At 39.2% G+C, this 24,399-nt stretch overlaps 1 protein-coding gene across 2 annotated transcripts in view; it reads left to right on the top strand.

Annotated features, from left to right (window-relative positions):
• Positions 1 to 24,399, top strand: part of RALGAPA2 (Ral GTPase activating protein catalytic subunit alpha 2) — a 1,332,894-nt gene that overhangs the window by 968,454 nt on the left and 340,041 nt on the right. For both annotated transcript variants that reach the window (XM_053712011.1, XM_053712010.1), the window contains 2 exons: positions 6,183 to 6,306; positions 7,691 to 7,846. In XM_053712011.1, the coding sequence (XP_053567986.1) occupies positions 6,183 to 6,306; positions 7,691 to 7,846 (280 nt within the window). The remainder of the gene's footprint in view (positions 1 to 6,182; positions 6,307 to 7,690; positions 7,847 to 24,399) is intronic.

Genomic DNA, 24,399 nt, shown 5'->3' with positions numbered 1-24,399 from the left:
CGTTTGAACCTTTGCATTCTCTGGACATTAAATTACTTTCTTGGAAAGTATTGTTCCTTTTGGCTATCTCTTCTCCTAGAAGAGTTTCTGAGTTATATGCTCTTTCTTGTGAATCTCCTTTTCTGATTTTTCATCAGGATAAGGCAGTGTTACGGACTTCATTTAAATTTCTTCCTAAGGTTGTGAATTCTAACGACATTAGTAGAGAAATTGTTGTCCCTTCATTGTGTCCAAATCCTAAGAATTCTCTAGAGAGGTCTTTGCATTCTTTGGATATAGTTAGTTTTGAAATATTATGTTGAAACTTCTAAAGATTTCAGAACGACTTCTAGTCTATTTGTTATCGTTTCTGGTTCTAGGAAAGGTCAGAAGGCTTCAGCCTTTTCTTTGGCGTCCTGGTTTAAATCTTTGATTCATCATGCTTATGTGGAATCGGGTAAAACCCCGCCTCAGAGGATTACGGCTCATTCTACTAGGTCAGTTTCTACTTCCTGGGCTTTTAGGAATGAAGCTTCTGTTGATCAGATTTGCAAAGCAGCAATTTGGTCTTCTTTGCTTATTTTTACTAAATTCTACCATTTTGATGTGTTTTCTTCTTCTGAAGCAGTTTTTGGTAGAAAAGTACTTCAGGCAGCTGTTTCAATTTGATTCTTCTGCTTATGATTTCAGTTTTTTTCTTTATAAGATTAAAACTTTTTGATTTGGGTTGTGGATTATTTTTTCAGCGGAATTGGCTGTCTTTATTTATCCCTCCCTCTCTAGTGACTCTTGCGTGGAAGTTCCACATCTTGGGTATCTGCTATCCCATACGTCACTAGCTCATGGACTCTTGCTAATTACATGAAAGAAAACATAATTTATGTAAGAATTTACCTGATAAATTCATTTCTTTCATATTAGCAAGAGTCCATGAGGCCCACCGTTTTTGTGGTGGTTATGATTTTTTTGTATAAAGCACAATTATCCCAATTCCTTATTTTTGATGCTTTCGCTCCTTTCTTATCACCCCACTTCTTGGCTATTCGTTAAACTGAATTGTGGGTGTGGTGAGGGGTGTATTTATAGGCATTTTGAGGTTTGGGAAACTTTGCCCCTCCTGGTAGGAATGTATATCCCATACGTCACTAGCTCATGGACTCATTGCTAATATGAAAGAAATGAATTTATCAGGTAAGTTCTTACATAAATTATGTTGTTTCCAATACAGGATTCTTTGAAACAAAAAAAAACTAAAACAAAACATGCAGATCACTATGCAGTGTATTCCTTTACAATGCACTGTAGCCCTTTTTGGCAGGCATGTGGTTAAATTATGCTCACAAGCTGGTCTAGGCATATGAGGAGGCTATGCAGGAGACTGAGGCTTCTCTGTGTCACAAGCTGACAGTTTTGATATACAGTTTGAGCAATAATATCTGTAGTCTGTGTAATGATATTGCTTTTACATGAGGCTCTATTTAATCAGTATTGCTTAGCTGTGTGTGTGTATATGTATGTATATGAATAAAAATAAATTAGGAATTTATAAATTTGTTATAAAAGTAAATCCCCATTAAATTCCAATTATAATAATGAAAATAATTTGTATTCATACTTACAAGCCGATTTCGTAGTTAGAAATAGAGGTAGAACAGTACAATACAGCTGCGCTCGATGTACGAGTAGTATTCAATGAATGTATTCATTGATTGAATACTATGTAGCTAGTCTATGAAATCGGCTGTAAACGCATGCACAATTGAAGGTGTCCACGGAAGCGTGCTTGAAAAATATGTATAGAGCGGGTGGGACCGCTCTATACATCACACCAGGGAGAAGAAGGAAGTAACGTCTGGGATGAGTTGGGGTTCGTAACGGAATGAAATTTGTAAGATAAATATATAAAGAATCGTTTATTTTTCTGAAAAAAAAAAGTGGCGGTTTAACTAATATGTACAAAAGAAAGCATTTGATGGATTCATATACAGGAAAATTGACATTCACTTTAAATACACTGATTGTGTTTTATATTGCTCTTTACATATCTGCTTATTGTGTTCGTTACTAACACGCAGATTGAGATAATTTTTTTACCTATGTGGCTTTGAATTAAACTGTCATCTCATTGTTATATCTTAACCATGTTGATCAGGGCTTGACACATCCGAAGAGCCACAGAGCGATGGCTTCTAAAATTTTATTATAGCATCTAGATTTTTGCCTTCTTCTGCATAAATATATATACCTCTATATAGATCTTTCGCTAGTCTCTCCTAGCTTATAAATGTATTTAGTTATTAATGTAGCATATGTGAGACACATACATACACTAAGAACATGTCCTGGGCAGCACTTTCAGAATAAACTAGGTGGACATGCAGACACAGGCAGCTAATAACTCTGGAGCAGACCAGGGCTGGGTCAAGATTTTGTGCTGCCTGGGTTCCGAGAATGCAATGACACCCCTCCCCCATTATTAACCTTATTAAATAGCATATCAACATAACCTGGCATCTGAACCTTACTAAGCCTGCCTTCCTGGATGTAACTAATGCTTATGCACAAGTGCACTATAAGTGGGAGGGAAGTTAGGGAAGAGATGCACTTGTCCCACCTTGAATGTCACTCCTGACCAGTTCTGCTGTTTGGAGCCTGCAATTTCCTTTGGACAGTACTTCTTTTAAAGGCAGTTTAGATAGAAAATTAGATTATTTTCATAGACGGGTATTTGCTCACACCAGCTATTTCAATGGCTGATGTGGCTGCTACTTCAACTTACTGGTTATCTAGTCTTTCAGAACAGTGTTCTGGTGACTATGCTAGTGAAAATGTATCCAAAGTGCCAATTCTTTTATTTGTGATTCTGTGTTTGATATTATGATATAAGGAGAGCCTTATGACTTAAATCCTGGTCTGCTGATATGGTGTCAAAATCTAGATTATTAACCCTTTTTAGCTTCTATAATTGTTACAAGTAGTAAAGGGGTTTTTCTTCCAAAAAAAAAAAAAGTCTGGAGGAAAATCTAAAGCTTCTAATCATTTTCATTCCTTTTGTCAGAATAAGGAACAAAAGCTTGACTCCACTACTCAGAAGCAAGGCAACTCTGGGACAAGTCAGAGCAGGTTAAGAAATATATCCCTGCTACCAAAACTGCATAACGGTGTTGCCCCTGATCCAGAGGTTCTGGTATGGAGCAGGTTTAAGTCTCTTTCAGAAGGTTTGGTTTCAATCTGTTCCAGATACCTAGGTTCTGAATATAGTTTCTCGGGGATATTGAATAGGATTCCCCTCTCAGGGAAAGGTTTTTTTTCTGTTCAATGTTCCAAGGAATCCTGTAAAAGCTCAAGCTTCTTTCCAGTCTGTTTTAAGATCTGGAAGCTATGGGAAATATTTTCATTGTTCCAAAGACAGAAGCTACATTTAAGACCAGTTCTGGATCTGAAAGCTCTGAACAAGCTTGTAAGGATTCCATCTTTTAAAATGGAAAAAATGCCTTCAGCATGTTCAGCAAGGTCAGTTTATGTCCACAATTGGTTTAAATGAGGCTTACTTTCATGTTCCAATTCACAAAGAACATTTCCAGTTTATGAAGTTTGTCTTCCTGGACAGGCATTTTCAGTTTGTTGCTCTACCATTTGGTCTGGCTGCAGCTCCAAGGATATTCACAATGGTTCTGGGTGCCCATTTGTCTGTGATCAGAACGTAGGGTATTGCAGTGTTTCCATACCTGAATGACATCTTGTTCAAGCTCCATCTTTTCCTTCAGCATAATCTCACACCAACTCTTTTTCCCCTTGGTTGCTCATTGTATAGAAGTTCTAGGTCTCATGATCGCAGCTTCAGATGAGATTCCATTTGCTCATTTTCACATAAGACCTCTTCAGGTTTGTATGCTTAGTCAATGATGCATAGATTATACTTAGCTGTCTCAAAATATATTTTTGGATCCTGGTACAGGTCAGTCTCTGACTTGGTGGTAGAATCTTCAGTTTATTATTCAGGGGGCTTCTTTTGCTCATTCAACCTCGACTGTGATCACTATAGATGAAAGTCATTCAGGTTTGGGAGCTATTTGGGGGGTGTTTGAAAGCACAGGGATTTTGGGAGACAATGGTTCTTTTTCAGTGCTCTTCAAGCTTGTCCTCTGTTGATGAAAGAGCCTCATCTCCGTCTCCAGAGAGACAATATCACAGCAGTAGCTTATGTCGGTCATCATGGGGGAACTCACAGTTCCCTACCCATGAGGGAGATGTCTCAAATTATTTGAAGGCCAGAAACCAATTCCTGTCTAGTCTCTAAGTTTCATATTCTAGGGGTGAACAACTGGGAAGCAACTTTCTCAGTCGTCAGTCTCTACATTCAAGGGAGTGGTCTCTTCACCAGTATGTGTTAAATCAGATTGTGTATCTTTGGGGTCTTCCAGAGATAGATCTGGTGGCCTCTCATTTGAACAACAAACCTTCCAGTTACATTGTGAAGTCCAGGGAACCTCAAGCAGAGTTAGTGGATGCTCCTAGTAGCTCATTGGTCATTTCAGCTTGCTTATTTGTTTCCTCCTCTGGTACTTCTACCCAGAGTTATTTGCAAGATAAGCCTAGAGACATTTTCAGTAATCTTGATTGCCCCTGCTTGGCCTCGCAGGATTTGGTATGCAGATCGAGTTCAGATGTCCAGCTGTCCTCCTTGGCCTATGCAGTCAGATTTTCTTTCTCACGGTACGTTTTTCCATCTGGATCTCAAGTGTTTGAACTTGATGGCATGGACATTGATTGTTTAGTCCTAAGACATAGGGGTTTCTCTGATTCTGTAACTGAAACCTTAATTCAGAAAAATGGAATATAAGGTCTGGAAGGCCTTTATTTTTGGTGTGTGGATCATGTTTTTTTTTCTGGCATTCATTTAAAATGTATAGGATTCTGCAGTTTTTACATGTTCTAGATAAAGGCTTATCTGCTTATTCTTTGATGGCAGATTTCTGCTCTTTCATAGAAAGATTGCTAATTTTCCTGATATTCATAGTTTTGTTCAGATTCCTTTTATGGCTCTTATTCCTTTTGGGGGGGTTCTTGGGGTTCGGGAATCTTTGCCTCCTTCTAGTTTTATAGAATAGTAACTCCCATGAGTAATGGATCAGGGATTCTCATCACCATAAAATAAATTAATTTATCAGGGAAGCATAAATTATTTTTATATATATTCCACTTAAAGGGACAGTCTACACCAGAATTTGTATTGTTTTAAAAGATAGATAATCCCTTTTATTACCCATTTCCCAGTTTTGCATAACCAACACAGTTATATAAATACACTTTTAACCTCTGTGATCATCTTGTATCTAAGCCTCTGCAAACTGCCCCTTTTTCCTTTCTTTTGACAGACTTGCAGTCTAGCCAATCAGTGCCTGCTCCCAGATAACTTCACGTGCACAAGCACAGTGTTATCTATATGAAATATGTGAACTAACACCCTCTAGTGGTAAAAAACTGTTAAAATGCAACCTGAAAGAGGTGGGCTTCAAGGTCTAAGAAATTAGCATATGAACCTCCTAGGTTAAGCTTTCAACTAAGAATACCAAGAGAACAAAGCAAAATTGGTGATAAAAGTAAATTGGAAAATTGTTTAAAATTACATGCTCTATCTGAATCATGAAAGTTTATTTTGGCCTAGGCTGTCCCTTTAACATCCTTATTATTTATTCAACAAATAAAAAAAGGAAAAAATAATAATAAATAAAAATGTGTGTTATGTCCATTTAAATAGAAATTTTAGTCTACTTGTTTTGACTTGTATAACCAAGGAAATTTCATGCATTTTATTCATTTTAAAAATATATATATTTTAAAAAGAAAAATCTCATGTTCCAAAATAAAACAACTTTTCTTGTCCCTCTTCACCAGTAAAGCAGAGGTAGTTGGCCATATCTGCCAGTGAAAATTAGGTGAAAGTGCAAAAACAATATTTAACATTTTAAATAGCTTTTACTGCATATATTATTTTGCAAAAATGTTGTGATATGTATATACTATTTCAAACACATGGTAAATCATTTAGGAGTACAGTGTTCTCAGACTATATTGGTTAAGTGATTCTTAACTATATTTAATTTCTTTCACCTGAGAAATATTAGTTTTGAAATGTTTTACTTGGGAAGAGATGTGTAGAGTAAAATTGTTCACTTTGTCATTTGTTATTTTTTCTACAGTCGTGAAACGCACAAAATTGCAGTATTTTACATTGCAGAAGGACAAGAGGACAAGTGCTCGATCCTCTCCAACAGTGGAGGAAGCAAAGCATATGAAGATTTTGTAGCAGGCCTTGGGTGGGAGGTAAGTAAAAGATGATATGACAGCAGTACAACTGCAGGGGAGTAGCATAAAAACTTATAATATAAAATCTTTAATTGTGTGTAGTAAACAAAAAGCTGGTCTGGAGCTGGAAGCAGCTGCTGAGCCAATCAGGGTCTAGCATATAGTCATAGTCCCTAGTCATTGTGTATGTTCAGCTCTGCAGTTCATTGCTGATCCAGAGCTTACTTTAACTTAGTGTTAACCCCTTTGTGGATGTTAAACACATATATTTGTATAAGCAGTAGTGCAGTAATTAGATATTCTACCACATCAAAGTATTTTATTATTGTTCCTTTATGTCCTAGAACAATTGTCAAAAGAACCAATTTGTTGAGATAAAAAAAAAAGTCGAGAAATTTTCAGAATGATACATATCTATTTATGGAAGTGTATCGGATATTCTCAAAGCCTATCACTCTATTTATCTTTTGTTACATCTGCAGTCTCCCTACAATTTGTATGGTCATTTCATGACTTGGAGGCTTGGGGCAGAGTCTGTGCAATCCAGGATGTTGTTACTTGACCCATATTTAGGTGTGAACAAGTATCATCCCTAGACAGGGTTTGTACATTTCTTGTAGGACTTTGGCACACTTATATTTCTTTATCAAAAATCTGTCTGTGGATATGGAGAAGTAGCAGAAGTGACAGTGGGAAAGAACACTCAATTCATGTCATTCAAATGACTATGGCTGCCAGGAACCCCCTCCCATTTGTAGCAATCACAAAGGATAAAAGGGTGGATAAAGTCTCCTCCCGTCATTCCTTATTAACTTGTAATATTCCAGCTTAACTTTATTTTATTTTTTATAATACAAGTCATTTAGAAAATGTTCAACACACTTTATCTGTTACTCATTGTTACATTATGTTATTTTTTAGTCAAATACTTAAAGGGACACTGAACCCAATTTTTTTCTTTCGTGATTCAGATAGAGCATGCAATTTTAAACAACTTTCTAATTTACTCCTAGTATCAAATTTTCTTCATTTTCTTGGTATGTTTATGAAAAGCAAGAATGTAAGTTTAGATGCCGGACCATTTTTGGTGAACAAACTGGGTTGTCCTTGCCGATTGGACAGCACCAATATACAAGTGCTGTCCATGGTTCTGAACAAACAATTTGCTGGCTCCTTAGCTTAGATGCCTTCTTTTTCAAATAAAGATAGCAAGAGAACAAATAAAAACTGATAATAGGAGTAAATTAGAAAATTGCTTAAAATTGCATGCTCTATCTAAATCATGAAAGGAAAAATTTGGGTTCAGTGTCCCTTTAAGTAATGAATAATCTTAAACAGGTTGTTATTATTATAGTATATCATTTAATCAATCTCTAATTGCCTTTCTACTTTTGAAATCTAGGTTGACCTTTCTACTCACTGTGGGTTTATGGGTGGCCTTCAAAGAAATGGAAGTACAGGACAAACTGCCCCATATTATGCTACCTCTACAGTTGAAGTGATTTTTCATGTATCTACAAGAATGCTCTCTGATACCGATGATTCCCTAACCAAAAAGGTAAGGCTTCTGGGAAGTAAAGAACCAAAATGTCTGTATGAACATGTAACCTGGAATTATTATTTTTTTTAATTGTGGGGAAAACAGGAACCTATATTTTATGTGACAGTGGCCCTATATACATTAAACTTTCTCTAATATTGCCTAGGGTTCCCCAGATATATTAAAGGGACACTAAAGGCAAAATAAACTTTCATGATTCAGATAGTGCATGCAGTTTTAAGAAACTTTCCAGTTTACTTCCATTATCAAATCTTTTTATATTCACACTTTCTGAGGCACCAGCTCCTACTGAGCATTTGCACAAGCTCACAGGGTATATGTATACTAGTCTGTGATTGGCTGATGTCTGTCACATTTACAGGGGGACGGAGAAAAATCTAATTTGCCTGAAAAAAATCTACTGCTTATTTTATTGCCTCTGCATTGTCTTTTTATTACCCTGGTTATTTAGGCATTTCTTCTTTATTTAGTGGTCCTTTAATAATAATGTAAGTGCCCTTGTAGTCTGGGCACTAACATAAACCAACAATATCCCTCATGTCACTATGACATGTATTTTATTGTAATTTGGCTTTCCAAAGGATGACTTTGCCGCACAACCCAGTCTCATGCCCATCTGACACAAGTAGGCAAAACTTTTGGAATAGGAGGTTGTAGATTTGTAATTTATGGTCTTTTCTACCTTGGCCCAATATACCTCATCCGAGATGTGACAGGATGAGGCATGCATTAAAAAAAAAAAAAAACTTAGGACCCTAGAGAATAAGTATTTTTAAGCATACTTCTAAAGTATTATAGATATGCCTGATTTAAATAGTCATCCTGATAGATTGTGTTTGCTTGGGTGCATGACTGGGAAAAGGGCTATAGCACCAATTAATTGATGCTGCCCTTGACTTTTGTAATTCTACTGCTACGTTTCCTTAGGACCAGCTTGTCACCTATCCATTATTTTGCAAGTAACATTGGGTTTCAGTAGACAAAGTTTTAGATTGTTCCCTTTACGATTGTTTTTTTTTCCCCAGAGATACTTTTTTGAAGATCCATTTGTATTTTAATTTGCTGATGCTCAAACATGTCATATTTTCACCCAGTCTGTTGGTCTTAGCTGCTGCTTTATCATTGGACTTGCACCTTTGTGAGACCAGCAAGACAGTCTACTTGATTTTTTTTTTATTGTTTAAAAAGATAGATAACGCCTTTACTATCCATTCCCCACCAACATTGTTCTGTTTATAAGCTTTATAACTTCTAAGTTTGTCTCTTTCTAAGCCCCTGCAGGCTGCCTCTTATGTCAGTGCTTATGTCAGCCAGACAATGCTAGTTTGTATGAAATATTCATGTGCCATATGGATAACAATGAGCTCACTCCTGTGGAGAGTGATAATACTTATACAAGAAACAGCACTGATTGGCTAAAATAGAAGATTGTAAAAAGCCCGGAGATAAGGAGCAGTCAGCAAGGGCTTAGATACAAGGTAATCATAAAGGTAAAAGTATATTAATATATGTTGCTTATGTAATACTGGGGAATCTATAACATAATCGCGTTTGTAACGCGTCCGTCACCGTCGTCAGTTGCGTGCGCAGCCTGCAGCACCAGACAACTTCAGGAGCTTCAGCTGTAACAGTACAGCTGAGAGCTGGAGCTCCAGAAGCTTCAGGCATCTGCCGCATATGGAGTCAGAGCGCGATCACTGCCAGATGCCTGATCGTTACAGTTTGGGGGGTGGGGGGGGATAAATGGTTATCGCGGGGGGGATGGGGGTGACTACACTACAGAAAAAAATAAAATAAAAAAAAGAATAGAAAAAATGGGGGCTATAGGTACTGGTCAGACAACTGCCAGTACCTAAAATGGTGGCTTTAGAAGGGGGAGAGAGCTGTTTAAGGGGGTAATCAGGGTTAGGGACAGAGGTAGGGACAGAGGGTCGGGGGCAAAGGGATAGAGGGACAGGGATAGGGATATAGGGACAGAGGGTCGGGGGCAGAGGGAAAGGGATAGGGGCAATGGGATAGGGATAGAGGGACAGGGACTGAGGGATAGGGATATAGGGACAGAGGAATAGGAATAGATGGATAGAGTTAAATTCTCAAGGAATGTGGTTTCTGGTGACCTGCATGTTCTTATCAGTCATTTAGTGTTCTGATAAAGGGACCGTTTCTTGTAACTGTCAGTCTCTCAGCGAGGGCTTGGATGAAAGTTTAGAGTCCGGAGATGCAGGGAGAGTCTCTCTGCGAAACCATCCCGACTCATATTAACAGCTCCTTAAGCAATCGGCGTTGTCGAACTTCGCTCCGCTGCCTGCTTTCTTCTCTCAAGTCCATGGCGGAGGCGATGCTACCATTCGTCACTCTTGAAAGGCTGTGTTCCTGTTCCACGGCGTTGATTCCGGTAAGATCGTTTAATTTTACTTTATCGTCAATGTACTGTAATGTGAATGTTTTCCCGAGAGGTTACACACCTTTGCAGGAACTATAAAACATAAGGGTCTCAGTGACTCTCTGTTAGTATCTTGGAATCGAGGGTTAATATCTCCTGAGGGTGGTTATTGAACAGGGGGGTTTATAATCATGTTTGTTATGTGATTCAACCTGCTTATGTGTGATGTTTATGGGCTCATGGTTGGAACTTTGAGGCCTTTGGAAGTGACGCAGCCTTTTGGTTGGGCTCGCTTTTTTGGACTGTTCGGTTCACCTTGGGTTTGAGCGTGGTTACGTTCTGTTCCCCATTTCAGCATTCCTGACCGTGTGACGAAGGAGATATTCTAGTCTGCAGGGGTCTGGTCATAGGAGGTGATGAGTGCCCCAGCCATTGTGGGTGTAGGGTGCCGTTTTTGTTTTCAAACTTTAGTCCGTATTGATATTTCCTTTATCCAGTTATGGAGGATTATGATGCTGAGACTATGCTAATTTCAGATTCAGTTTCTGAGGATTCTGATACCGAGACTATTTTGATTTCAGATTCTGTGTCCTGTGACGAATCCAGATTGTTCTCGTTGACAAATGTCGACCAGTTTTGTTCTGTAGGCCATTTTAGAGCGCCTTGTTCCTTGGGCCCGGGTAATCAAGGGATTGCGGAGCCATCCGCCTCTGGGGGTCCTGTCCTCCGAGAGGCGAGTTCCCTACCAATTCATACTTCTACACATGCAGGTAACCCAGTTTCTGATTCCTCCATGCAGGGTGGTGTGTTCCCCCCCCCCCAGAGGTTGCAGCACGTTTTCGCTTCCACATAATGTTGGCGATTGTTCGTCTGCAGAGTCCAGACGTTTCTTTGAGAATGTGCTTGTGCCCTATTGTCCCGGGCCTTCCACCTTGGGTGGGCCTCTACAGTTCCCTGCGTGTAACTGTCCCTGAGTGTTGTGCCTTTCGTTACAGGATTGCGCGCCTTCGCGTATTGCTCAGACGTGTTTTTCAGTTATTGAATGAACCTATTGTTACCTGATACAGGGATTTTCAGTCTGCTAATTCGAATGGTGCACCTCATTAGACATGTGGGATGAAGTTATCTCCTGATTGTCATTTGTTTGAGTTCTTTCCCAGTTTTTGAAACATAGGGCTCCGTTTGACTGGTCTTGTGGGTAGGCCTGTGTCTTTTTGGGCGTTAACCTCCGGGTTGCCTTATATTTTATTTATATTCGATGGGTCTTTTATTTGTTTTTGTTTCCTTCGGGAACCTTCTGGGATTGATTCTCTCTATTACTTCTTCAGAAGTTGTTTTGGACATGTTAGTCCTATGTTCAAAATGTCGGTTTTCTGTTTTTCCCCTATGAGGGAGAATTTATGCAGCTTGTCGGTTAGGACCCTAGGTGCAGGCTGGTCTGTCGGGTTCGTTCGGTCTTACCGCTGTTCAGACACATGGCGCTGTTCTGCTCGGCTGGTTCCGTAGAAGCGCAGAGTGCTCAGGTTATCATTGTTTTTCATGTTCAACTAAGTATTCGAGAGGACCTGTGGTTCCGTGAGGAGGGAAGGATTGTTTCAGTCCTTATAGCCTTCAGTCATAGATGGCCAAGCAGGGGAGTTTTTCCGCTGCGTCATTCTATCGGACATCTGATTTCATCAGAACTTAGAGTTTTCCTTCCCCATGTGGTGGAGGGTTGGAGGGCTTAACGCCCCTTACTGCATTTTAGCGGTTTGGCCTTCATTTTTAGGCCTCTAGATTTGTCCTTTTGGGCTTGATCCAACAGCTTGTACAGGATAGCTGTCTGGCATGCGGAAGGTTTGCAGTTTGAAACCAGTTGCAGCTCTTGACATCTTGCAGGTGTACGCATAAGCTGTTTATAGTGTATCTAGATACAGCTCTTACTCTTTGACGTGTACTGTCTGAGTTATAAGAGACCTTTGGGTCTTCTTCCATTGTCTCCGGGTGAGTTGGATCTCCTTTTAGGGATCTGTGTTTCTGAGTGATGGTTGTTCCCTGCATGGACTTTGTTTAGCTCAAGATTTTCCGGAGCTGGATAGGCTTAGTGCCTTTCTCTTCCTTGTGTCCTCTGCTTGTGCCCTCTGCTTGTGCGGAGGTGATAGGGAGACTAGTCCTGGGAGTAGGATTTTTTTTACCTCAAGGTATCCCTTTGTTGTCCTGAAGCTCTGAGAAGTATTTTCATACGACTTCTAGCCTTGCTCCTTGGAGCGTTGAACTTTAGCTAGGGGTGGTTCCTTCCTTTTGTCGGGGCTTTCGAGTTCTTCTCGTTTTTCGGATTCTCTGGCTATGCATCCATATCCCTTTTGTCTGGCTTTTTGGCCAGCTGGGGTGTTTAGTTCTAGAGTAAGGTTTGCCTGAACTATTAGGTGCCCGGACCTGTTTTTCTCCGAGACTTCCGGTTGCTGTAGCTTCGCTTGGCCTTTCTCCGGACCCAGTCTTGGGTAGTTTTGGAGTCTTGGATCTCAGGGCTGGTCGGGGTGTTCCACAGTAGTGGGAACTTGGGCTATGTCCTTGGTCCATCTACCTAACCTGGTCATGGTTTGCCAGGTTTTCAGAGTATTTTTTACTCTTTGCAGCAGAATAGCACATGTTATCTGATGGTTAGCTGTGTGGCTTGTGCCTTAAGGGTTGTTGGTTCATACCCCGCTGCTGGCGCTGGATGTCCAATCTCCGGTGCGCCTTAGGGTTGCGTTCCCCTGGTCAGCTTGCCAGGTTCCCCGTGGATTCCCTGCTCTGCATGCGAATGGGTTGGCTGTGTCTCTGCTTGGCAAGCTACTTGTAGGGGGGGTCCTTTTCTAGGACATCTGTGTTGGGAATTTCTCTTCCCATTAGCCGGTGATTTCGGGCCTTGAGGACAGTTGTTGCCCTTCCAGCATCATCCCTTTCCTTTAGGGGATATTCTTCTCCCTATAGAGAGGGAGTCCTTGCTTGGGGCTTCTCCTGGATGGGAGGCGGAAAGGTGGGATTGGTTTCCCCTAAGGTCTTGCTGGCTCCAAATCAGACTTGTTGGGCCTTTATTTTGATAGATTCTTAGGTCTATGGCCTTGTCTGTTTTCAGAGTTGGGTTGTACTTGTACTCTGTGGGGATAGCTGTGCTATCCTTACGTTCGTTCCTGTACCTGTTTCGGGATTCTTTTGTTCCCCTGTCTTGGATCCCTGAGGCTGGGTTGGTCCAGCTGGGTGTGTGTCTGCTGGTCAGGATGGCTGAGCGTTCTAAGGCGCTGCGTTCAGGTCGCAGTCTCTTCTGGATGTGTGAGCCTTGTTGAGTCTATCCGATTAGCTCAATCTGCTAGGGTATAGATTTTCCTTTCAACTTGCTCCATTGATTTCAGAAGAGGGTTTACTCTTCCTTCGGGTTTTGAGGGTATACTCCCCTTCTCGGGGGGCCTCAATTGAGGTTTTGTGTTCCCCTTTTTAGGGACCTGTGTGTAGGCCCGGCGACTTAGGTTGCCTGGAGCGTGCCCTCTGTCTGGGGGGTTGCTTTTGCGGTCTGTTTCTTGCTTGACTGCATCTTCCTCCTCGCAAAGTACCCTCTGTCTCGTCCTGTTATGGACTCTGTGTTTTCAAACTTGGGGTTTTTCTCCTGGGTGTATTACACACTTTTCATGGCGAATGTTTTGGTATTCTTTGGTCAGACACTGGGAGGACTTTGCCTCTTCAGTTGCATTCCGTGCTTGCAGGATGTTGGAGAGACGTCTTTTCTGTCTATGTGCCCGGTCTTATCCCGGGTTTTGCTTGATATAGGCATGGCCTCCTTCCCCTGTTTGAACACCTTTGGGTCTCTCTGAGCTGGGCTCACTATTGGAGGTGTTCTTTTTTGTTGGTGTCTCCTTCATTTGTGGGGGACCGTCTGTTGGGCGACGGTCTCCTTGATGACTGTTAGCTCAGTCAAGTCCATTTGCGGTGTCTAGTTTGGCTTCTAGACTGACTGCGAGTCAGTGTCTTTGGGGCTTTTCCTCTTAAAATTTTCTCAGCTTCGGACGAAGTGTTTGTTTTTTATTGGGTAGAGGTTTAGGCCTGGTGCCCTCAGTATGGGCCACCTATTGTACCCTCCCGTCTTGGCATTCAGTGTCCTCTATAGCTTGGGTATTGTTTTCCCAAAAGTAATGAATGCAGTTGTGGACTCTTTCCATTTAAGAAGAAAAACATAAATTATGCTTACCTGATAATTTCCTTTTCTTCTGATTGAAAGAGAGAGGATGACGCTAGGCAAACCTTTTAGCCTGCAATCCCATTTAGGAAGCAGCTATGGCTTCAGGACAGCCAAGCAGCTAGGACGTTCCATGCCATTCCAATGGCGCTAAAGCCCAGGGTAGTTAGGATGACAGAACATCCTAACGGCGTTAAGAGGTTAAGTACATATACCAAACATGTATTTAAAGAACTTTTGTACTGTTACTAAAATGTATTAAAATAAAATTTTGGTATAGAAACATGATAATCTAAATTTATTTTATCCAGCAGCTCTGTCTATACACAAGGTCACCCTTCCTCAGTTCATAATTTTTCTCCAGCTCTGTCTATACACAAGGTCACCCTTCCTCAGTTCATAATTTTTATTAAAATATTTGCAGTCAAATTAACTTACAAGCATGTGAAGAACCAAGGAACTTTTTAAGCACATTTTTAGAAATAATAAAGGGTGAACATGAACAATGTATGTGGTGTTGCATAGTTCTTCGTCTTTATGAACAATCATTGTATTTAAAGGGGGACTGACAGGTGACTGATAGTTCAGTGTCCAAAAATGTTTCTTAATATTTTTTTTAAGGGTCATCAGACTTGTGTTATATATATGTAGCCTGTTTAAACAGTATTTATTAGCTTAGAAATGCATTGCATAGTTTGTTTTTAAGTGTTTTCACAGCCCTTGTTCAAGGGACAGTACACCCCAAAATGTTCTTTCATGATTTGGATAGAACATAAAGTTTTAAACAACTTTCCAATTTTCTTCTTTTGGCAAACTTGCTTTATTCTCTTGTTATCCTTTGCTGAATGAATTCCATTGCACTATTGGAAGCAAGATGAACACATCTAGTTAGCCAACCACAAGAGACAAATGTGTGCAGGCACCAATCAGCAGCTAGCTCCCACTAGTGTAGGATATGTGCATATTCTTTTTCAACAAGGGGATACCAAGAAAACAAAGTATGTTTGAAAATAGAAGTGAATTTAAAAGTGTCTTAAAATTACATGCTGTATCTGAGTCATGCAATTTTAATATTTACTTTCCTATCCCTTTAATAGATGCTGTGATCATACTTTTTCATATGCTTTTATGCATTATTTTAATAAATCATTTTTACAAGCACCTTCTTTGTTCATGTAAATTTCTGTAGCAGTTGTCAGAGTTAGTCAGCTGAGGAACTCAGAATCTTCAGTATGCTTATAGACACCTTATGATTGGTGTTGGAATCTATGCAAGCATTTTTCTACTTTGACCTATATTGCACTTGAGATATGTGGATGTTTAGTATTTATCAACAATTAAATGTTTTTGATAAAAAAAATAAATGTTTTATAAGTATTTAAACTGTCATTTTGTTAGTAAAATGTGCAGTGTTTTGCTATTCAAGGCAAATCCTTAGAAAAACTACTTGAATATGTTTACGTTTAATCCTTTTCTGTGACCAATTAATAAAATATATGAACTACTACACTGATCAAAGAAGGGTCAAGATTCCAAATTCTGAATTATGCATTTGAACCTTTTTGGATCCATTTATTATTTAGTGGAATCTTGTCTGGCAGCAATACAGTGCCAACATTTAATATTGGACAAGCCGCTGGTTGTGCAGTGCCACTCCCTGCTTGTGCACAAGAGAAGGCTGTCAATCGACCCAATTGGATCTGATTGCAATGATTGATATCCGCCACACTTAAAGTGCCGGAGAGGTAAAGTAGCAGCGGTCCTGAAATGATGGGGCTCTGAAGCTACTGTCGCAGATTGGTAAATGGAGCCCTTTGTGGGAACTAGGGGGGAAAAAACAGCAGCGCTGTCCATGGGTACAAAGCTAAAAGTACAATACAATATAAAAGACACCGGACAAAGTTTAACAAACAAATACAGGGGGAATTGAGGGGTCCTGTTCCCATGGGAAATTACAATCTAGATGTAATATAAATAATACATTGCAAAGTACATTATTTTTTAACCTACACATAATTAAACATTTTATGGAGAATTCGGTTTGATTTGGTGTCCCTTTTTATAGTGACCATTTATAGCTTGTAAAATACAAACACTATTAGCAATCTGAACTTATTTGAAGTCAGTATTACTCTGCTGCAAAATTTTGTATTCATTGCTGGTTGAAGCAGAGTTCTCAACTTTTGAAGCATTTTTGAATAAATAAAACTTATACCACCGCAGCTGGATTGTGATTACTTGAAGCAATAGTGCCAATCTGCAGTCAGGTCTTGGCCATCTTCAAAGTGTGCCATTTAAACAATATTGGATGCCTTGGGTTTTGCAGGAAGATTCCCTACTGAAATAACCATGACTCAGATGATACCTTTTTTTCAGCAGAGACATTTGGATTCATTAACAATAAACATTCTTTATCAGGATGTCTCTCAGCTAGAATAAAAATCAATCAAACGAACAGCTTCCTGCAATCCTACCTCTTATCCTAACTAAACTGCCGCTAACAGCTCTGAAACGAGTTTAAAAAAATGGATTTATTTGATATTTGTCCACGTTTGTGATAGAACCTTTCTTTTTTTCCATGCAGAGACCTGGATGCAACCCCATCGTGAACTCTTGCTCCTTTGCTGTAGAAATTTGTTAGCTATATCGAGATTAGATTTTTAGCAGCTAATATAACTGCTGTAGGGGTTTGTAAAGTGGGGACAGGGTTGTGCTATTGGATTTGTCCAATTCATTTGACTCCAGGACTATAATTGCACTTATGTCTTACCAGGCTTTTATAGCCCAAGGCTGGCCAGCAGCAGAAAAACAAATTGGCAGTGATACAGTAAGAGTGAAAGGGAATGAAAGGAGCATATTATTAGTCTCCAGGCACTGCTGTTCTGGCAGGAAGTTTCTCGGTTAATTTACAAATAAAACTTAGATTTTAGGATGGGCACACTGTCATGAAAACAATGGGGTTGTCAGGCCCGAGTTACTTAGTGAAAGCAGCAGCCGTGCCTACTCAAGAGCAGGAATTCTTTAATCAAACAGACAACTTGCTGGAGCCAGCTGCCTTGTAATGCAATTAGTAGGGAATAGAGGTCAGTCCATTAGGTGTGTACTGTGACCAGTGTCAGTGGTGGCGTGCTGCCTGGCAGGCAGCTTACTAGTATGAGGGGGGAAATGGGAGCTGGATGGCCTTTTCAACTATTGAATGAATACAAGTGGCGCATGGGCTGCCTATTAAAGTACTGTGTTGTTTTTGTAAGACTTGAAAAATGAGCGTTTGTTCTGCATTCTGTAGCAGAGGCTGCTGTTTGGCCCCTAAAAAAAAAGACTTTAGTGACATGTGCTATGCGGCTGACCAAGCCATGTTAAATGAGAATGAACTAGATTTGCACTGGGGCTTCTTGTCATTTATAGCCCTTTAAGTGCTTTCTTTCTCAAACTAAACGGTAGTGATTACCAGTCAGTGCAGCAAGTTCATTCATACTTCTCATTTGTTCTGCTGTACATTGTGATAAGGAAATAAGAGCCATGTCAAACTTTGTAATAATATATAGCACTGAAACCTCGGTATGTATACAGTTATTAAAGGGACATATCACTAGATGCAGCAGCAATTAAACATAACAAAATATTTTTAGCGTAAAAAAGGGCTGAGTAAAAGCAATATAAATGTAAAGTTGTAATATATTTTACTTAATCATGCATAGTAAAAGAACTTTGCAATATACTTTGTTTGCTTTGCCCCCTTTTTCTGTAATTTGTTTGAAAATTGTGAATTTTCCAGTCCTGAAAACTAAAAGATCACATGGCTGGCTTCACCAGCCTAACACTGCCACATATCTGCACCTAATTTGTAGTTTAGCTAATGATTTCTGCTGAAGCCAAATAATGGAGATCTTGTTAACACAATGATAGTGGCAAGCCCAGTTGAAATGAGGAAAGTGGTGGATGGCGTTGGACTATTGAAAAGCAATTGCAGCAAACAAGGTGTTAATCTGTTTTAATAACATCCAGGCTCTCTCTATATGTTAACATATAGAAAGACTGCAGAAAATTGTTGTAATTACACAACTGGAGCACAATAGATACTGTAGTGTGCATTATATTTCCATAAAGGTACGCAATTAATAACATACAATCTGGTTAATCAACATATCTTACAGGGACACTGAACTCAAATGTTCTTAATTCTCTTGGTATGTTTCTTTGAAAAGCAAGAATGTAAGTTTAAATGCCGGCCCATTTCTGGTGAACAACCTGGGTTGTCCTTGCAGATTGGACACACCAATAAACAAGTGCTGTCCATGGTACTGAACCAAACATTTGCTGGCTCCTTAGCTTATATGCTTTCTTTTTCAAATAAGGATAGCAAGAGAATGAAGAAGAATTGATAATAGGAGTAAATTAGAAAGTTGCTTAAAGGGACACTGAACCCAAAATGTTTCTTTTGTGATTCAGATAGAGCATGAATTTTTAAGCAACTTTCTAATTTACTCCTATTATCAAATTTTCTTTATTCTCTTGGTATCTTTATTAGAAATGCAAGAATCTAAGTTTAGATGCCGGCCCATTTTGGTGAACAACCTGGGTTGTCCTTGCTGATTGGTGGAAAAAATCCATCCACCAATCAAAAAGTGCTGTCCAGAGTTCTTAGATGGCTTTTATTTCAAATAAAGATAGCAAGAGAACGAAGAAAAATTGATAATAGCAGTAAATTAGAAAGTTGCTTAAAATTGCATTCTCTATCTGAATCACAAAAGAAAAAAAATTGGGTTCAGTGTCCCTTTAAAATTGCCTACTCTATCTGAATCACGAAAGAAAAAATTTAGGTTCAGTGTCCCTTTAACCTGGCTGAAACTTTTAAGCGCATCATATATTTTTAATGGATAGAGCGGGGAGGAATATTAGTAGTCAAAATTAAACTTTCATGATTCAGATACAGCATGCAATTTTAAGCAACTTTTTAATTTACTTCTATTATCAATTTTTCTGCGTTCTCTTGGTATATTTATTTTGAAAAAGCAAGAATGCAAGCATAGGAGACGGGCCATTTTTGGTTCAGAACCTGGGTAGCATTCTCTGATTGGTGTCTGAAATGTAGCCACCAATCAGCAAGTGCTGAACCAAAATGGGCCGGCTCCAAAGCTTTACATTCAAATAAAGATACCAAGAGAAAGAAGACAAATTGATCATAGGATTAAATTAGAAAGTTGCTTAAAGTTTCATGCTCTATCTGTATCATGAAAGTTTTCTTTGACTAGACTATTCCTTTAAAGGGACATAACCCCCAAAATGTTTGTTTTATGATTCAGATAGAGAGTACAGTTTTAAACAACTTTCCAATTTACTTCTATTATTTACATTGCTTCATTCTCTTTGTATCCATTGTTGAAGAAACAGTAATGCACATTGGTGAGCCAGTATCATGATATAAATGTGTAAAGAGGAAAGAATAGAAGCACCACCAATGCTTGATAGCATCATGGAAACTTTTATTTAGTCAGACTGCAAATTATGCAGTTTGGCTGAATAAAAGTTTTCTTGATGCTATCAAGCATTGGTGGTGCTGCTATTCTTTCCTCTTTGCTGAGTTGTTTTGGGTAAGGTGCATTACCCCTATAGCATTCACACCTGCTGCAATTTCTCCCAGGTGCTGGATACTTTGTATTGCTTTTCAACAAAGGATGCCAAGAGAACAAAGCAAATTAGATAATTGAAGAAACTTGTTTAAAACTGCTTGCTCGCTATGACTCAAAAAAGAAAAGCATTTAGTTTCTTGTCTCTTTTACACGCAGCAGCACTAATATTTTTTCACTCCACTTGTAACCTAGGCCAATGTATTTACTGTCCCTTTAATTTAGTGATGAAACTAACAGGAAGTGCTTGATTATCTACAACTAAGTTCTGGGACTGCTCACTGCTGGACAGGAACAACAAATACAATTCCATACCTCTATATATTAGGGAAGGTAGTGTCTTAAAATAAAACGTCTACCATAGGAATTTGTATACTACGTCACTTCCGGTGACGTATAGTCAGCTGGTGGAGGTTTGTAGCGCTCACTGCACATGCGCTAGAGGCACAAACTCCTTACAACAGCTGATGAGAATTCGATCAATTATGTGACACGCGCACGTTACTAATCATTGAACATTGGTGGAGTTATGTGTCTGCCTGTCAGGGGAGTGGATGCAGGATATGATGTTGAGCATAATGACACTATGAGTGTATAGTAAAACAACAGCATTGTAAACTATGCATTTGTATTGTAGACGTTTTAATTTAAGACACCGGAGCTATGTTATGCTTTGATCTCTGTAATGTGCGTCAGTACAGAACCTGGGAATGGATTGGGATGGGTGTGAGAGAGAGGCCGAATCAGTGATATTAATGTTTTCCAGCGCATGTCGATTTCCAGCTGTCTGTTAATGGTCCAGCCCTTTAGGGAGAAGGAGAAGTCCGGTGTCTTAAATGAAAACGTCTACAATACAAATGCATAGTTTACAATGCTGTTGTTTTACTATACACTCGTAGTGTCATTATGCTCAACATCATATCCTGCATCCACTCCCCTGACAGGCAGACACATAACTCCACTAATGTACCCAGACTCCCTTAACCAAACATGGAATAGCTACTCAATGTTCAGCTATCGCCCTAGCTGGTTCAATGATTAGTAACGTGCGCGTGCCACATAATTGATCTTATTCTAATCAGTTTTTGTAAGGAGTTTGTGCCTCTAGCGCAGGCGCAGTGAGCGCCACAAACGTCACCGGAAGTGACGAGGTATACACATTCCTACGGAGTAGACGGATTCCTTTAGAACAGTGGCACAGTATTATTGTACTCACACACATATATATATATATATATATAATATATATATATATATATATATATATATATATACACACACACACACATAATAATAATATAATAAAGTTAATTTTATTTTCCTTTCCACTGCATCATGTGACGGCCATCAGCCCATCACAAAATGAGTATATGTATATTGTGTGAATCTTGTACATGCTCAGTAGGACCTGGTGCTTCATATTGTGAAAATAAAGATTATGCATATTTGGTTAATGAAAGTGGATTGGAAAGTTGTTTAAAATTGTGTTCTCTATCTGAATTGTGAAAGTTTGACTTTAGTGTTCCTTAAAGGAAAATAAAACAATTTTGCAATATACTGTACATCAGTGTTTTTCAACCAGTGTGCCGTGGCACACTAGTGTGCCGTGAGAGATCCTCATGTGTGCCACGGCAGACTGACAACAGTGTGACATATTTTTTAAACATTGCTTGTTTTTTACTCCCAGTGCAGGGGTAGTTTGTAGGAGGCATGGCATAACAGCACAATATATACAGTATGTGTGTGTTTGTGTGTATGTGTATATATATATGCTGTATTAGGCTACAATGTGTGATTTTTTTTAAAATTTTGGGATGGGGTGTGCCACAGGATTTTTTAATGTAAAAAAGTGTGCCACGGCAAAAAAGGTTAAAAATCACTGCTGTACATTACAAATGTGTGTTTGTTCCACTTTCTCCAGAGGAGCTGGTGTTCCTCCACCATGGTGATAATTACCAGAGCCTGCAACTTTCATTACACTTATTAGTTAGCTAACAGTACAAACTCTTTTAAATCTGTCTGGAACTGGTGACAATACAGGAGACCAGAAAGATGGATTCCACCAGAAAAGTATAAATCATGAACTACTCTTGATTTGCTAAACCTTGTAAATGGTGCTAGTAAAATAGCAGTGTTTTAATTGGATGTTCTTGTACTGAAGAAACCAGGGTGTCATTTGTATACAAATATGCATTTCCTGTTTCACTTTACATTTAAACAGCTTTTACTTAACTTTTATTGACATAGAAAAAGTTTATGTATAACTGCTGATCTTTTTAGTTACTAGTGTTAAAGCCTGTGTACATGTGCCAAAATGTTTAAGGAACTGCAGCACAGTGGTCTCACCCGCCAACAGCCCACCCCCCTCCAGCGATGGGCCGCCTATCTTCCTAACCTTCCCACGCCACCAAGGATCTGCACCACCGCTGCCCAATGCGGTACCTCTGCAACTCTATTTCTGCTCTGCCCCACTCATGGGGCATGCAGAAATAGGCACGGTCACGCTACTTACTTTCATGTAATTGGCAAGAGTCCATGAGCTAGTGACGTATGGGATATACAATCCTACCAGGAGGGGCAAAGTTTCCCATACCTCAAAATGCCTATAAATACACCCCTCACCACACCCACAATTCAGTTTTACAAACTTTGCCTCCTATGGAGGTGGTGAAGTAAGTTTGTGCTAAGATTTCTACATTGATATGCGCCTCTCAGCATTTTTGAAGCACGATTCCTCTCAGAGTACAGTGAATGTCAGAGGGACTGAAGGGAGTATCACCTATTGAATGCAATGGTTTTCCTCACAAGGATCTATTTCATAGGTTCTCTGTTATCGGTCGTAGATTCATATCCTACCTCCCTTTTCAGATCGACGATATACTCTCATATTCCATTACCTCTACTGATAACCGTTTCAGTACTGGTTTGGCTATCTGCTATAGTGGATGGGTGTCTTTTGGTAAGTATGTTTTTCATTACTTAAGACACTCTCAGCTATGGTTTGGCACTTTATGTATTTATATAAAGTTCTAAATATATGTATTGTACTTATATTTGCCATGATTCAGGTTTTCAGTATATTTCCTTTTGCAGACTGTCAGTTTCATATCTGCGAAATGCTTTTTTATGAAAATGTATTCTTACCTAGGGTATAGTCTCTTTTTCAAATTGACTGTCTTTTAAATTCACGGCAGAAATAGGCTCGCGAAGGCGCAAAATGCCAAAGTTTATTGCGTCATTCTTTGCGCGAGATTTTATGCGCAAAGTTACGTTCGTTGACGCAAATTCATCATTTCCGCGTCTTAGTTGACGCCGAGTCCTTCACAAGGTTGCGTCATCTATGTCGAGAGTGTGTCGTTTCCGGACGTTTTTGGTGCCAAAAAATATTTTTCTGTTTGTTGTGCGTCATACTTGCGCCAAATATTTTCATTATTTTAAGACCCCATTCCTAATTGCCTCTTGCCTTTTTTCTATGTCAGAGGACTATGCTGTTTGCATTTTTTCCCAATCCTGAAACAGCCATATAAGGAAATTGATAATTTTGCTTTATATGTTGTTTTTTTCCCTTACATTTGCAAGATGTCTATATCTGATCCTGTCTCAGAAATCACTGTTGGAACCTTGCTGCCTGATAACAGTTCTACCAAAGCTAAGTGCATTTGTTGTAAACGTGTGGAGGTTATACCTCCAGCTGTGGTTTGTAATAGTTTTCATGATAAACTTTTACATGCAGAAAATGTATCCATCAGTAGTAGTTCATTACCTGTTGCTGTTCCCTCAACATCTAATGCACAAGATATACCTGTAAATTTTAAAAGAATTTATTTCTGATTCTTTTCAGAAGGCTTTGTCTGCCATTCCGCCTTCTAATAAATGTAAAAGGTCTTTTAAAACTTCTCATAAAGTTGATGAAATTTCAAATGAACGGCAACACACTGATTTATCCTTGTCTGATGAGGATCTATCTGATTCAGAAGATCCTGCCTCAGATATTGACACTGACAAATCCTCTTATTTATTTAAAATGTAGTATATTCGTTCTTTGTTAAAAGAAGTGTTGATTACATTAGAAATGGAGGAAACTAGTCCTCTTGATATTAAAACTAGTAAACGTTCAAATTCTGTTTATAAACCTCCTGTGGTTAATCCAGAGGTTTTTCCAGTTCCTGATGCTATTTCTGATATGATTTCTAAAGAATGGAATAGGCCTGGTACTTCTTTTATTCCTTCTTCAAGGTTGGAGTTTTGGGAAAAGATCCCCAATTGATGGGGCCATCTCTACTCTGCTAAACGTACTACTATTCCTACGGAAGATAGTACTTCTTTTAAAGATCCTTTAGATAGGAAAATT

The sequence above is a fragment of the Bombina bombina genome, chromosome 4 (genome assembly GCF_027579735.1).
Source record: "Bombina bombina isolate aBomBom1 chromosome 4, aBomBom1.pri, whole genome shotgun sequence".
Taxonomy (NCBI): Eukaryota; Metazoa; Chordata; class Amphibia; order Anura; family Bombinatoridae; genus Bombina; species Bombina bombina.
Note: the sequence above shows the minus strand (reverse complement) of the source record. Positions and strands in the feature narration are given on the sequence as shown.